The sequence below is a fragment of the Leuciscus leuciscus genome (genome assembly GCF_965113295.1).
Source record: "Leuciscus leuciscus genome assembly, chromosome: 6".
NCBI classification, from domain to species: Eukaryota; Metazoa; Chordata; class Actinopteri; order Cypriniformes; family Leuciscidae; genus Leuciscus; species Leuciscus leuciscus.
Genome location: NC_138730.1, coordinates 37150370 through 37166629, shown reverse-complemented (window position 1 = coordinate 37166629; position 16260 = coordinate 37150370). Strand labels below are relative to the sequence as shown.

The 16260-nt window shown below is 37.6% G+C and overlaps 1 protein-coding gene and 1 long non-coding RNA gene across 4 annotated transcripts in view; one reads left to right on the top strand and one right to left on the bottom strand.

Annotated features, from left to right (window-relative positions):
- Positions 1-16260, bottom strand: part of pard3ab (par-3 family cell polarity regulator alpha, b) — an 85326-nt gene that overhangs the window by 49661 nt on the left and 19405 nt on the right. For both annotated transcript variants that reach the window (XM_082173449.1, XM_082173450.1), the window contains exons 3-5: positions 6944-7127; positions 6644-6825; positions 5089-5232 (exon numbers count right to left, since the gene is read on the bottom strand). In XM_082173449.1, the coding sequence (XP_082029575.1) occupies positions 5089-5232; positions 6644-6825; positions 6944-7127 (510 nt within the window). The remainder of the gene's footprint in view (positions 1-5088; positions 5233-6643; positions 6826-6943; positions 7128-16260) is intronic.
- LOC309501590 lies at positions 12760-15451 on the top strand. 2 transcript variants are annotated; one of them, XR_014206943.1, is made up of 2 exons: positions 12760-12878; positions 12915-15451. It is a non-coding gene; the product is annotated as an uncharacterized lncRNA (long non-coding RNA). The 2 variants fall into 2 exon arrangements; XR_014206944.1 differs by having other exon boundaries at positions 12771-12878; positions 12909-15451.

Here is a 16260-nt window from a genome sequence, read left to right as displayed (position 1 = left end):
TTGCCAAGCCATTGTCCTGCTCGGATCTGATCCAAACCTTTCCCTCGCAAACAGAGATTGTTTTCCACGGTGACTGTGTAGCCAAGTATTTTTCTGGGATTTTCTTAAACTGAAATGACTAATATCTTAAGAACGCTGTTTTTTCCCTCACTGAAGCTGCACATTAATACATAAATTCAACGGTAAACCACGATGGGACAAATCCACATTCACAGGATAAAGGCCTCGTAATTCAGCCAATTATAAGTATATGGTCGAGTGTTACTCCTGCTCTTATTTTGGAGACGGCAAGCCTCACTTTAATTTGCTGAGGTGTTGCTATGCATGATGAGAAAAAGGCAGAGAAGTAACAGAGGAAATTGTTTAGTCTTTCATTATTAATCGGTGAGAGACAGACCAACCTCTGGAAGAGGGTGAGAATTTCAGAAAAACATTCCAACCAAAAGGGAGTTGTTTCCATCCATCCATCTGTCTATCCATCAATTCATCTATCTGCTTATCAGTCCGTCTGTCCATCTATCCATCCATCCATCCGTCTATCTATCGTCTGTCTGCATTTCAGTCTGCCTGTCTGTCTGTCCATCCATCTGCTTATCAGTCCACCTATCTATCCATCCATCCATCCATCTGTCTGTCTGTCTGCTTATCAGTCCAACTATCTAGCATCCACCCATCCATCCGTCTGTCTGATTATCAGTCCGACTATCAATCCATCCATCCGTCTGTCTGTCTGCTTATTAGTCTGACTATCTATCCATCCGTCCATCCATCTGCTTATCAGTCTATCTATCTATTTATCTATCTATCCATCCGTCTGTCTGGCTGCTTATCAGTCCGACTATCAATCCATCCATCCGTCTTTCTGGCTGCTTATCAGTCCGACTATCTATCCATCCATCCATCCATCCGTCTGTCTGTCTGTCTGTCTGCTTATCAGTCCGACTATCTAGCATCCACCCATCCATCCGTCTGTCTGTCTGTCTGTCTGTCTGATTATCAGTCCGACTATCAATCCATCCATCCGTCTGTCTGTCTGCTTATTAGTCTGACTATCTATCCATCCATCCATCCATCTGCTTATCAGTCTATCTATCTATTTATCTATCTATCCATCCGTCTGTCTGGCTGCTTATCAGTCCGACTATCAATCCATCCATCCGTCTTTCTGGCTCCTTATCAGTTCAACTATCTATCCATCCATCCATCCATCCGTCTTTCTGGCTGCTTATCAGTCCGACTATCTATCAATCCATCCATCCGTCTTTCTGGCTGCTTATCAGTCCGACTATCTATCAATCCATCCATCCGTCTTTCTGGCTGCTTACCAGTCCGACTATCTATCCATCCATCCATCCATCTGCTTATCAGTCCGACTATCTATCCATCCATCCATCCATCTGCTTATCAGTCCGACTATCTGTCCATCCATCCATCCGTCTTTCTGGCTGCTTATCAGTCCGACTATCTATCAATCCATCCATCCGTCTTTCTGGCTGCTTACCAGTCCGACTATCTATCCATCCATCCATCCATCTGCTTATCAGTCCGACTATCTATCCATCCATCCATCCATCTGCTTATCAGTCCGACTATCAATCCATCCATCCGTCTTTCTGGCTGCTTATCAGTTCAACTATCTATCAATCCATCCATCCGTCTTTCTGGCTGCTTATCAGTCCGACTATCTATCAATCCATCCATCCGTCTTTCTGGCTACTTACCAGTCCGACTATCTATCCATCCATCCATCCATCTGCTTATCAGTTCAACTATCTATCCATCCATCCATCCATCCGTCTTTCTGGCTGCTTATCAGTCCGTCTATCTATCAATCCATCCATCCGTCTTTCTGGCTGCTTATCAGTCCGACTATCTATCAATCCATCCATCCGTCTTTCTGGCTGCTTATCAGTCCGACTATCTATCCATCCATCCATCCATCTGCTTATCAGTCCGACTATCTATCCATCCATCCATCCATCTGCTTATCAGTCCGACTATCTATCCATCCATCCATCCATCCGTACGTCCGTCCGCTTATCAGTCCAACTATCTATCTATCTATCTATCTATCTATCTATCTATCTATCTATCTATCTATCTATCTATCTATCTATCTATCTATCTGTCTGTCTGTCTGTCTGTCTGTCTGCTTATCAGTCTGCTTATCAGTCAGACTATGTCTGTCTGTCTGTCTGTCTGTCTGTCTATCTATCTATCTATCTATCTATCTATCTATCTATCTGTTAAACACTAAACAGTGGACTGACAAAGTGAACATGAATGTAAGGAGATACTAAAGAGAAATAAAAAAACAATTACTGTGATACAACTGACCTACAGCAGCACCTACTGGAGAGAAACCGAGATAAGAGGAGAAAGAGAGATCTATATATAGTCTTATCTCATTAGCAGTCTAAAGCTGAGAGTGATTTATAATCGCTGTTTTACCTTTATGATTAATTACAGACACACACTCACTCTCACACTCCCCTCCTCCACACAAACCCTCTCTTGCTGGATCTTCTCTCTGATACACCAGCCTTATGTCTCCTCTCTCTATACGTGCTCAATGCAACTGATTCAGAGCTTGCACAATTCTCTGTGTCTAATAAACACAATATAACACAAATAGACAAACATTATCAGCTTAATTCAGACCTCATTCACAAAAATGTTTGTTAAAAAAATGAACTATTTATATTTCAGGGGTTTTTTTCACTAACATTTTTGTTCAATATATTATAAAATGTCATTTATTTGTCACATGATCATTCGTAAATCATTTTAATATACTGCTCAAGAAACATTTTTTATTACAAAATTTGAAAACAGTTTAATATTTTTAATACATTGAATTAAGAAAAAAGATGTGAACATTTTTTTTTCAGGACTTTCAGAAAGTTTTATTTAAAAATGGAAATCTTTTGCTACATTATAAATGTCTTCACTGATCAATTTAATGCATTGTTCAGAATAAAATAGTAATTTTTTTTCAACAGTAGTGTATATGAAGTTTTGAGTTATGTGTCATTATGTACAAATTTTGATACAGAAAATCTAATGTAATGGAGCACTTTTGTTAAGAAGATTCTCGTGATCATCTCTGACTACCAGTGGAAATGTTACTAATTAAAATAAATGTTTGAACATTTTCCTGTCTCAAGAATCAGTGTGCTTTGCCTTCGCATGTGAACTGAAGAACAGTGGTTTTGCTGTCAAGTCGAATATAGCCCCCCCCATACTTTAATAAGAGCCTATTTACAAAGCCTGCATTGCATTGTGACAGATTCATGAAACAATCTGTGCTAAAAATGTGCCGCAAAATCTTTAAAAAATTTGGACATGTTTAAGCCATTCTTTCCTAACACTGGGATCTCTCTGAAGAGTATGGAGAGCAGCAGGCACCACACACAGCCAGAAAAAACGCTGAACTTTCACACATTTTACTGTTTTTTTTCTCTGGTGTTTAGCAAAATTAGGATCTATCATGCTTTCCACTGATTACCTAACCATAACTGGCCTACCAAAGTATCTGATCTCCCAAGAGGAGACACTAAATCACTGACATCTGATTTCGGTCTAAAGTCAAGTATTTGTGGAAGTTCACAGATTCATTTTTATAGCCTAGTTTCAATTAATCATTTTTGTGTACTGTGTGTACTAGTGTATATAAATGTAACGAATTATTATTAATTACTTGACAAAGTTTTAAAATGTAGAATGTAGAAACATGACCATTAAAATTAAAGGCACACTATGCAAGATTTGTACCTTAAAGCTGCCGTCGGCAAGTCTGGCAGATTGGGTCGATTAGCCAAAATTTTGAATGTTTACAACTCTCATGCCCCTCCCCACTACCAGCGAGCACCCTCCCATCGAGGTCGTGCTCGTCAGTGCGTCACTGTGCGTGTGTGTACCTGATTTTCTGTGAACGCGTCCGTCTCTTCAGCATCTATCAACACCATGGACTCGGAGGTAGGCTGCCCTGGCTAATCTAGCCATAGATAGCAATAACCGAGGAATTGGAAGCTTGTTAGTAGATTTTCTCTCCGCCATCACGCTTCATGCAATCTCCAGGCGAACTTCAGGCGTGGCGTGTGCATGTGATATTAACGTGCGCGAGTGAGGGGGATCTGTGGCGTGTGCACGACCTGTGATTGACAGTCAGATCTCACACCCCCCTGCGCTGATTGGACCTGATGAAGCGGGAGCGCTGGATTTTTGCAAAACAAATAACACGCTCCAGGTGGAGTTAGAAGCTCGGGTTTTTTTCTAAAACCACCTTATTTATGTTGTTCTGCCGGATTATAGTGTCGATTACACTGAATATGATCAAAAAAATGTTGCCGACGGCAGCTTTAATATAACAGCTTTGAAATCATTTTGATGGTAAACGAACTTGTAGTAGGGCGAATCATCCCGATAGCAAAGCGGGGGGGACGCCGCTGGCAAAACCAGCATTGCAAGTTTGAGAGGTGGCGCCCCGACAAATCTCGCGAGAATCACGACTTGCTTTACGGCACGACGTCACATACATCAACAACATATGAAGCAGCCTCTATGGAAGACACTAGCATGCATTTCAGACGTGAATCATGGCAGAGTTGACGAAGAAAATGAAGAAAGCGCGGTCGGAAGAGTGCAGAGACGGCTCTGCGCGAGTGGTATTTACGACAGTAACGTTAAATACAAGTACTCCACAGCGACTCTGGGGGTCGCTGTTTGAGAAAAACGGAAACTGCATAGTGTGCCTTTAAGACCGAAATCATGATATGATACTGTGATTATCAAATTGCAAAGGCAGTGATATCAAATAATAAAATAAATAAATGAGATGCATGTTTCAAGAGTTATTATTATTATTTTATAGTCATATTTATATCAAAAAATTTTGTTAAAATTGTGTAGCCTTACAAACAAGCAGAGCAAACCTGGAGCTTTATGAAACGTATTTTAAATCACAATTTTATCAGAAAAATTGCAATTAGAGTTTCTTCCCAAATCTTTCAGCCCTACTTAAAATAGAAAAATATTTTTTTTTTTCATTTCATGATATATGGGAATGTGGATCATTACTGTCCCAACCTGTTCTTGTCGCTCCAGCCAGCAGTCCACCATGGGATGATTGGCGCTGAGTGAGGAACGGGCCTTCTCACGCTGAAACTCTTTCTGATTGGACCACTGCCCAGCATCACGAGGAAGACTGCGATATGTGTCAACACTTTGGCCCTGAAGAGAGAGTGACAGAAAGGGAAAGATGTATAGAATATTATAATATGTTTAGCTCCCTGTTGATTCTCTACTCAGTAAACTGTTGTAAAGTAATAATAATAATCCAAATAAATATGGAAGGTCAGATTACAATTTAATATACTATACATATATAGTATATATAGTAAACTGCCATGTATGCCCAAATCTTCTTTTTTTTTTTGGTACTGCGCTGACAGATAACAAGAAACGGCTGTAAATCAATGCCTAATACTGCAAAGGAATAACTGAGATGAGAGGGAGAGTGTGTGAGCGAGTGAAATCCATAACTCATTGTCTGGAGAGTTTTATGACTAGCATTGACATAAGCATTACTCTGCTAAAAGGAGAGAAGACAGAGAAATGATGGTCACATCAGCAAACGTATTAAATGAACTCACACACGCACACAATAAATTTAACAAACAGCAGCACAACATTCTCTGCAGTCACATGGCTTGTTTTATAGAGCTCTTACTGTTTGTGAAACGTGGGGTTGTGAACCTTTCAGCAATGACAGTAAATATTCATAGAGGTGTCATAAAGGGTGATGTGACCTCTGCCACTAAAAATGACAGATTTATCGGATATGATCTGAGAAACGACACCAGCAGGAACCCAATGGCCTCAAAAGCTGCAATACCGAATATCGGCTCAGAGAGCAAATTCAGCCGCCCTCTTAGCACTTACTACCTCTAAATATCTTTGACAACCTTTGTATGAACATTAATAAGCATCAGAAATGGGCATTAAAGAGATAGTTTACACAAAATACTATGGCTTCATTTACCCTCATGACGTTCCAAACCTGTATGACTTTTTTTTCAGTGGAACATAAAAGAAGATATTTTGAAGAATGTTTAACTATACAATGAAAGTAAATGGGGTCCAAAACAACACTGGGTCCTAATGACTTTCAATGTATGGACAAAAACAACAACACTGAAGCGTATTTCAAATGATCTTCTTTCGAACAAGAATGTTTTATCGGTTTTTAATGACATGAGGGTGAAAAAATTATGTCAGAAATTACATTTTTGGGTAAAGTATCCCTTTAAAAGGCCTGTTCACATCAAGGACGATAACTATAACAATGAATATGTAGTTTTAAGAAATCGTTCGAATCGTAAAAGAATAGCATAGTTCACACCACAACTATAAAGATAATGGCAGAGATCATTTGGAATCACTTTCACAAAAAAAAAATTTCCAGCTGATGAATGAGATTTTTTTTTTTACAGCCAATCAGAATCCATCCTGCTTTAAAGAGCTCGAGCATTTAAAGCAGAAGACAGCATTACTGCAGTGCGTGCCTAAAATAAACAGGATGATATCGTTCTTGGTGTGAACAGGCCTTAAGTCAATCATGTTTTCCACAGCTGCTTCATACCTTCCTTTCCAGGCTGTTGGTGCCGGTGGAGAAACGTGGTTTCAGGAAGCCAGCGGTGGTGGACCAACGTGTGGGGTTTTTTCTGGAAGGTTCTTCGGGTTGCGCGCTCGGCTCAGAGAAAGACATCGCTGTCAGGTTCAACATCGCCGGGTCGCTACTGCGACGAACATGCAAAGGCATGTCTGTGAGAAAGGAGAGACCACTGACTGACATAAAAAAACCAAAACTTCCACAGCAGTGGCACATATCGAAGTTTCAAAGACCTAGACTATAATAAGAGATTGTCTTTCTGTCTCTTACTGGTTCGAAGCGTGGATGTGGTGACCTCTATCTCGCTGTGAGGCAGGTACGGCTGGAAGGCAGATAGTGGGGTGGAGGAGGACGGCTCTCCAGAGAAGATCTCAGGCGACTGTGTGCCCGTGGAACTCGCGCTGGTGCCGTCACCTCCGACATGAGGCTCTTGTTCGTCAAACACCGCAACCAACTGCAAAGAGAAACACGGAGACGGAAAGAGTGAGAATGATGCGTTTACATTTAAGAGGGTTAAAAGTAAAAAGGCTTAACAATAAGGATGGTCCTCTGCCCCAAACTCAGTGAGAGTCACTTCATGCTGTTTCAGATCAGTGCTGCGTTGCCACTAAAAATCATATATCATTGATGGTTTACATCCATTTTTATTCCTTGCAAACTTAAATATTTGGTTTTCTGTGATGTCTACTGCTTATTTGTCACTAACATAAATGAGGTTTGGCTAAAATCGCAAAAATGGCATGTGAAATACCATATTTTTCCAACAAAAGTGTGTTATAGCTATTTATTACATGGCTTGGTTGAATTCTAATGTAGAATGCGGTCTTTTATTTCTTGATAACAGACGCTGCTAAGTATAACACACCGTTGCCATGAAAAACAGAGCGTTGCTATGGACGCAGGATTCTAACCGTAGAGACGGAACGGACTATTTTCTTTAGCGGAAGCAATACAATCGTTTTTAAATAAATAAACTCCTTTTTAAATCAATATTTTGTGTCAAATTATTGATTTATTTGGTAGGTAGCCATGTAATAAGCGGGATAATGTAGAGCGAGGCGGCCTCGCTCTACATTATCCCTTACATAGTTTCTAGATTGTTGTTTCTATTTGCAAAAAAAAATGTTGGTAACACTTTACAATAAGGTTCAATTTGTTAATATTAGTCAAAGCATCTGGTATCATGAACTAATAACGGGGGAACCAAAAAAAAATCGAGTTTAAATAATCTTTATTAATCTTATTCATGTTTGTTAATAATGTATTAACTAATGTTAATTTATACAACTTGAAATTATCATGTGACTGAAGACTAGAGTAATTATGCTGAAAATTCAGCTTTGCATCACAGGAATAAATAACATTAAAATATATTAAATTAAAAACAGTCATTTCAAATTGTAATAATATTTTACAATATTATTGTTATAACTGTATCTTTGATCAAATAAATGCAGTCTTGGTAAGCGCAAGAAACGTGTGAACAGCACAAAAAAAATTAAAATATTTCTGAGCCCTGAGTGATACAAACGATCCTGTACATGTTTATCAATGTGACTGTTTTTATGATGTTGTCAGTAAGAACCAATACGAGCACTTGTCATTAACTGAGATGCATTTGTGAAGATTAAGATGAAAGACAATTGCCGCTTGCTTTACCCGAAATCTCAATGGCATCATATCATACCACCTGACCAGTGCCAGCAATCGTAAAAGACAACAAAAATCACGATCGCCAGCTTTTGACAATATAGAGCTAATAAAAACTTGATTATTCCTGACCACAGGGAGTCATTCAGCTTTATGAAGTCTGAAGAGAGCTTCAGCATGTGTGTGGTGTCCTCATTTAGAGCAGGACACTCATCTCCGTGTCCCTCAAGACACTCGAGTATTTGGGACAAAAGGAAACATCTCAGCTACAAAGTGAACATCTGGTCTCAATTATGTGTGTGTGTGTCAACATGAATGATAATGCTTGCAGCACTGGTTCAGTTGGTGGGTTGAAATGGTTGGACACACCCAGTGAATTTCAGGCTTGGACTGACTGATAGAGGTCCGGACCAATCACAGGAGTGCTGCTGAAGGGCACATTACCCAGAATCCACAGGGATGGTCCCCCTTAGAGGATTTTTGTGAGTATGTTTTGCAATCCAACCTTGGATGTGGGAAAATCAAGCACTAAAATGTGCGTGCATGCGTTTCTGCATTTCTTTAAGATGATTGCTAATGTCTGTCAGAAAATGAATGTTAATGTCTGTTTTGTATATTATTTTCTGGTCTGGATTATCTCAAACATGACGCTTCTGGAAATACACTCAAGGGAACTACTTGAGCGCGTATATACATTATATGTATGTTTATAGCTTCGCATTGTTAGCTTTATATGACCAGCAGTCAGTGAGGCTTCCAGTGTTTCACAGCAGATCTTCTGAGTGCAGCAAGAGGTTCAAACACACACACATAATGAAACGGCCCACATAAACCTATTTACCTGTGACACACGTTCCCATGAGACAGATCTGCTCTCAGCACGTTTGAGGCTTAAACACTAAAGCTGCTCTCTCTCTCTCTATTATAAACATTACAGACAAACTACAAAACTGAAAATAAAAAAAAACATAATTTACTTTGAATACAAATGAGGACACCCTAAATGTCCCCAAAGGTTTTGCCAGATTTTCGCACACACATGATATTTTCCCCACTGTAGAAACAAAAGGGCAGAGCAGAGAAGAAAAAGAGAGATGGAAAAACAATAGAGATGAAGGGGAAAGATATATGAAGATGTGAAGAATGTCTTTAGCTGCAGTGTGTGTTTGTATGTTTGTGTGTTTCTTGCTGCTTCAAATACTCTAGACCTCAACGAACTTTAACATTACAAATAACACTGCAGTGCTGTTATTCATAGGGTTGAGTAATTCTTTACTGGTTACCTAAACAAACATGACACCTCATGCATTACTGATATACACAGACACTCTCTCTCACACACACACACACACACACACAACAGCATTACAGCTGGATAAAAACAGCGGCGTTGAGAAATCCCTCCATGTGTTTCACAATGGCTCTAGTAAAAACAAGAACTCACTGACCCAAATCGCATCTTAAACATCTAACACACACACTGGAGGTCAAGAGAGGTTTGTGTGAGCCAAGCGTGCTGACAGGAAGTTCCCAGGAGAACATTTGTATACTTCCTGTGTGGATATTAATTTCCTCTCTTTAAAAGGTTATGATCTTTGAGCTTCCCAATCTGTTGAACCCATCTCACTCTGACCCACACAAACACACGCTCTGCCCTATAGCTTAGTTTACACATAACTGACCATATGAGTCTGAACCCGACCAAAGGAGAGGAGGCCACAGTTCATCTTCAGCTGGACAGTTACGGACAGACTGGACATGTTTTATGGGGACTTTCCATAATGATTTTTATACTGTACAAACTGTATATTTTATCCCCTACCCCTAAACCTACCCATCACAGAAAACTTTTCAGCATTTTGACATTTTCAGAAAACATCATTAAAGTATGATTTATAAGCCGATTTCCTCATGGGGATCAAAAATGTTTCCCACAAGGACAAAAATGACTGGTTTTACTATCTTTCAATGATCCCCACAATGTAGGGTTTACCAGGATATCACACACACACACACACACACACACACACACACACACACACACACACACACACACACACACACACACACACACACACACACACACACACAAACACAGAAGTGTCTTGTACCCCTTCAGATTAAGATTAATGTAGTAATGCAAAATTTGACTTGTTTCGCAAAAGTGCACAAGATTAGCCATTAATATTCTTTGTCCATTTTCCTAAAAGAGACATTTTAAATGCTTATCAACAAAACGCATGCCATTTCATCAACATTTAAGAGTGTGTTGGCATTTAGATGGCCCCAAAGACTAAAAGACACAAAATTGCTTTTTATTTATTTCATGGGATCCTTAAAAGATAACTGACGTCAAAATGCAATCTTGGGTCTTTATGTTAATCTACCCGAGGCAAACTTTCGTTTAAAAGCATAATTAGAATGGAAACGCCACTTTTTTGCCTCTTCATGATGACTCGCTTAATTTAGTCCTAATCTGTAAGTCGCTTTGGATAAAAGCGTCTGCTAAATGACTAAATGTAAATGTTTTAAGTTTGACCGTATTTTTGTTTTCGGTCAAATTGCCTTTTGAATGTGAGTGAATGGGGCACTACTATGATAGCATCAAAAAACGCTATTTTTAAAACACTAAGAAGGCTCACAACATGAAACTTTGCTCGAAGTATCACCAGGGGCTCCACACATGAACTCGAGCATTGAGAACATTGTTTGTGTCCACAGAGTTTACTAAAAAAAAAAGATTTTGAACAACTCACTGTAGCTGTGTCCGCCCGCATTTTGACAGTCAAAAATAGTCGATCTCCAAAAGTGAATGAACTGACTCTGAATTTTTGTATTGTTTCTTATATGAGGATCCTTTTTCAAACACAAGGTCAATATTGATTTTCACTAACGACAAAACAACAAATTATCCGTGAATATATATGGAACTAAGCTTTAGGAGTTTTCCATCTTTACTCTCCTCCCTGTTACGTTGCATTTGGAGATCGACTATTGTTGACTGTCAAAATGCCGGCGGACAGAGATACACTGAGTTGTTCAAAATCTTTCTTTTTAGTAAACTCTGTGTACACAAACAATGTTCTCAATGCTCGAGTTCATGTGTAGAGCCTCTGGTGATACTTCGAGCAAAGTTTCATGTTGTGTCGAGCCTTATTAGTGTTTTAAAAATAGCGATTTTGATGCTATCATATAAGTGCCCCAAGCACTCCCATTCAAAAGGCAATTTGACCGAAAACGAAAATACGGTCAAACTTAAAAGTGGCGTTTCCATTCCAATTATGCTTTTAAACGAAAGTTTGCCTTGGGTAGATTAACAAAAAGACCCTAGGTTGCATTTTGGCACCAGTTATCCTTTAAAAAAAAAAAAAGAATTCTCGCATATTGCCAAGCCACATCCCGTGTAAACCATAGACTGTAAAAAATAAACCATGTAAACCCACTGTCATTGTACAGTCTCTCGTGGCTCATTGCTTCAATCCCTCATGAGGCCTGTCGCTAATGGAAACAGGTTTGTGTTTGAGACGGCCACACCAGCTCACTGAACTTAAAGGGTTCGTTCACCCAAAATATTAATAAGTTGTCATCAATTACTCACCCTCATGTCGTTCAAAAGACTTTCATTCATCTTCGAAAGATAAATGACAATATTTTAAATGTAACCTGTGAAATTTCTGTCATTGATCAGCGCACATAAAAAAGCTCAACCGTACTTACTGGACACGAGAGAACAAACCTCGCTCTTTCTGAAGCTCAAACGCGCTGCGTAACAAGAATGAACCTCATTGGTTCTCACACGTCAAGTAAACAACATGCTTGAGCTGCATGTGCGTTGATGAATGTTTATATGTGAATAAAAGCCTGAATTCAATCGGAAAATTTGGACTAAACCGCTCAATTCATGTAGATTAGTTTTACGATCTCTATGAACATTTGAAGCGTCAAAGTGTCAGATGCATAGCTGTCATCTGAGAGACAGAAATCTCTTAGATTAAAATATCTTCATTTGTGTTTCGTAGACGAACGAAAGTCTTACGAGTTTGGAACGACATGGGGGTGCGTAAATCGTGACTCATGAGGTTTATGAACTAAACCTTTCAATTATAACATATATGAAATGATTCACTGGTCATTGGTGGCAGGATAAATCTCAGTCCCACTCTGCATGATCATACACACGTAACAGATCATGTGGTCAGAAGTGAATGCAACACACCCAGTAGCACCAATTCACAGACCCTTCCTGTTAAGACGCCACCACTCACACACTTCCTTAAGCATTGAGGAAAACATCCACACAAACAAGACGTCCACACATACACGTCTGATCCAGAAGCAGCACGTTTAGATGCTGTAACACGTCCTGTTTATAACCGGCGACCGCTTCCCGTCCAGGAGAAGAGAGAGGACGTTATCACAGAAGGGGGCATAAAAGAGCTTTTGTGTTGCTTAATACCTGACAGAGGGCCAAACATGAGTAGTAGCATTGTTTTAAAACAAGCAATGTTGATTAAAGAAAAAGTGTGTGGGGGGGGGGGGGGGGGGGGGGGGGGGGGTGGTGAGAGAGAGAGAGAGAGAGAGAGAGAGAGAGAGAGAGAGAGAGATGCTTGTCTAGGCAATCACATCTGAATCGTTGGCGCCCTCTACTGTCTTCTAGCAGAACTACATAGTCAGTGTTTTTCTTTTTGTTGTGGCCTAAAAAAGTTTGATTCACACAGAAATTAATTTCATAATATATAAGAGAATAGTACTTATTCAGTTTGGGGGAAAAAAACCTAAACAAAATGTGTTTACAGTAATGCACTTACAAATGAAATGTATAGGGAAAGGCATTGCACCAAAATAAATGTTCAATTAAAAAAATATAGGCATAAAACTGAAAAATCATTTCAATATAAGGCTGATGTGATAAAATCGCTTATCAATCTAGTCAAGTAAAATGTAAAAACATTTTCCATTTTTTCTAATACTAAAATTTCACATGGTACATGCAAAGAGAAAGTAACAGATCACACAGAAATATTCACCCACAGGAATCACACCATTAATGCAAAAAACTGAGAGATGAGTGTTTTCTGCGGTAAACGTACTATTTTAATATACAGTACAGGCCAAACGTTTGGACACATTACTATTTTTAATGTTTTTGAAAGAAGTTTCTTCTGCTCATCAAGCCTGCATTTATTTGATCAAAAATACAGACAATTTTTTAATATTGTGATATATTATTACAATTTAAAATAATTGGTTTTCAATTTATTATACTTTAAATTATCATTTATTTCTGTGATGCAAAGCTGAATTTTCAGGATCATTACTCCAGTCTATCACATGATCCTTTAGAAATCATTATAATATGATGATTCATTATCAAAGTTGGAAACAATTCTGCTGCTTAATATTTTTTCATAACCTGTGATACTTTTTTAGGATACTTTGATGAATAAAAAAAAATAAAAAAAAATAAAAAAAGAAGCAAATGTTTTAAAAATAGAAATCTTTTGTAACAACAATATACACTACTGGTCAGTATTTGGGGTCAGTAATTTTTTTTTGTTTTTTTTTTTGAAATAAATCAATACTTTTATTCAGCAAGGATGTGTTAAATTGATAAAAAAGTGATAGTAAAGAAGATTTATATTATTAGAAATTATTTTTTATTTTTTTGAATAAATGCTGTTCTTTTTAACCTTTTATTCATCAAATATATTAGGCAGCAGAACTGTTTCCAACACTCATAATAAATCAGAATATTAGAATGATTTCTAAAGGATCATGTGATAGACTGGATGTCACATGTGACACTGAAGACTGGAGTAATGATCCTGAAAATTCAGCTTTGCATCACAGAAATAAATGATAATTTAAAGTATAATAAATTGAAAACCAATTATTTTAAATTGTAATAATATGTCACAATATTACATTTTTTTTCTGTATTTTTGATCAAATAAATGCAGGCTTGATGAGCAGAAGAAACTTATTTCAAAAACATTAAAAATAGTAATGTCCCCAAACTTTTGGCCTGTACTGTATAACCCTAACACACTACACTGACGCTCAAAAGTTTGTGGTCTGTAAGAATTGTTTTAGGGTTCTTTTTGAAATAAGTCTCTTATGTTCACCAAGGCTCCACTGATGATCAATAATACAATAGAACAGTAATATTGTGAAATATATATATATTTTTTAATTATATATATATTTTAAAGGGATGGTTGATTATGATTTAACTTTATTTAGTGTGTAATGTTGCTGTTTGAGCATAAACAACATCTGCAAAGTTACAACGCTCAAAGTTCAAAGCAAAGGAAGATATTTGCTTTTAAAGAAATCGTTTTTTAAGGACTACAACAAACGACTGGTAGGAACTACACGACATTCCATACACGATTAGTGACATCACCAACCCTAGAATTTACATAAACCCCGCCCCCGGGAACGCGATTTATAGATTATCGTGCATAAATTCTTCAACTAACCATTCAGAAATGTCCTGTTGCAATCTACATGTGGTCACTTCTTCTTGAGTCTCTCCATCATTGTCTGACTCCAGTTTGAACATTAAAGGCTAAAAGTTTTTGAAATTTTCAGTGCATGTCTGTGTGAGGTAAAAGAACACAAGCTGTTGTAGCTCCGCCCCCTGTGCCGGGAGCAGCAGCTCATTTGCATTTAAAGGGACAGACACAAAAACGGTGCGTTTTTGCTCACTCTCAAAAAGTGACAAATTTTACATGCTACATAAAAATATCTGTGGGGTATTTTGAGCAAAAATTTCACATACACACTCTGGGGACATCAAAGGCTTATTTTACATCCTGTGAAAAGGGCATTATACCACCCCTTTAATACATTTTATTATAAATTAAAATTTTAATAAAAAATTAAATATATTTTTAAAAAATGTACTATTAATGAATAATATATATACAAAATTAATTATATTAATTAATTTCAATAATTTATTCATAATTCATGATTATTATCAGTTGGAAAAGATGTGTCGCTTAATATGGGTTTTGCTTAAGTTTATTTGAAATAGACATTTTTGTAACATTGTACATGTCTTTTGATCAATTTATGCATACTTGCTGAATAAAAGTATTAGTTATAAAAAAAAAAGAATAAGAAATGAAGAGAAACAAACTACTTGGTACCCTTTCTGACCCCAAACCTTTGAACAGTAGTGTAATAGAGCGGTGCAGGTATGACGTAAATTTGTAAGCCAAAACATTTCGTTAGTTTATAGACTACCTTTAGCTTTTCACTTTTCAAAATTCATCAAAGTTCTGTTCATCTGCGACAATTATCTTGTTGGACAAAACGTGTAAGTATCACTTTTGTTGATCACAGAGCTTGTTTTATGCTCTAATACAAAAAAAAAATCTAAAAATCTAAAAGGCATAAAAATGACCACACAAATTTTACTTTAAGTTGTGGATAACTAATGTAATCAACCTACTAAAATAAAATCTAAAATCCCAAAACTAAAATATTGAATAAATAGTCATAAAAACTCAAAAGCAAAACAAAAAACTAAAACTTATAGTCACAGAGAAAAAGAGAAAAAACTACAGAAAACAAAACTAACATGAATGGACAAATAGAAAAAAAAAAAAAAAGTAAATTTAGAATACAAAATGATAAAACCCCTGCTCTAAGTGTGTATCCGTGCGTTTAGCCTGAGAATGGACATTGGTTTACCACAGACCATTATACAAAAAAATGTTCATGGAGCATTAATATTAGCCAGTCCACATTTCTGCACATACATGTGAGTTTCTGTTCTTTTGTGTGATTGCAGGTTGAATGAGTCACACTTAGCCACATTAAAGCGGTATTGTAGCACTTCCTGTTTGTGGACAGTGTTTCCTGTGACCGCAGGTGCAGTGTGAGTCATTCAGTCAATCAATGTGAGATACCAGGATGTGACGTAA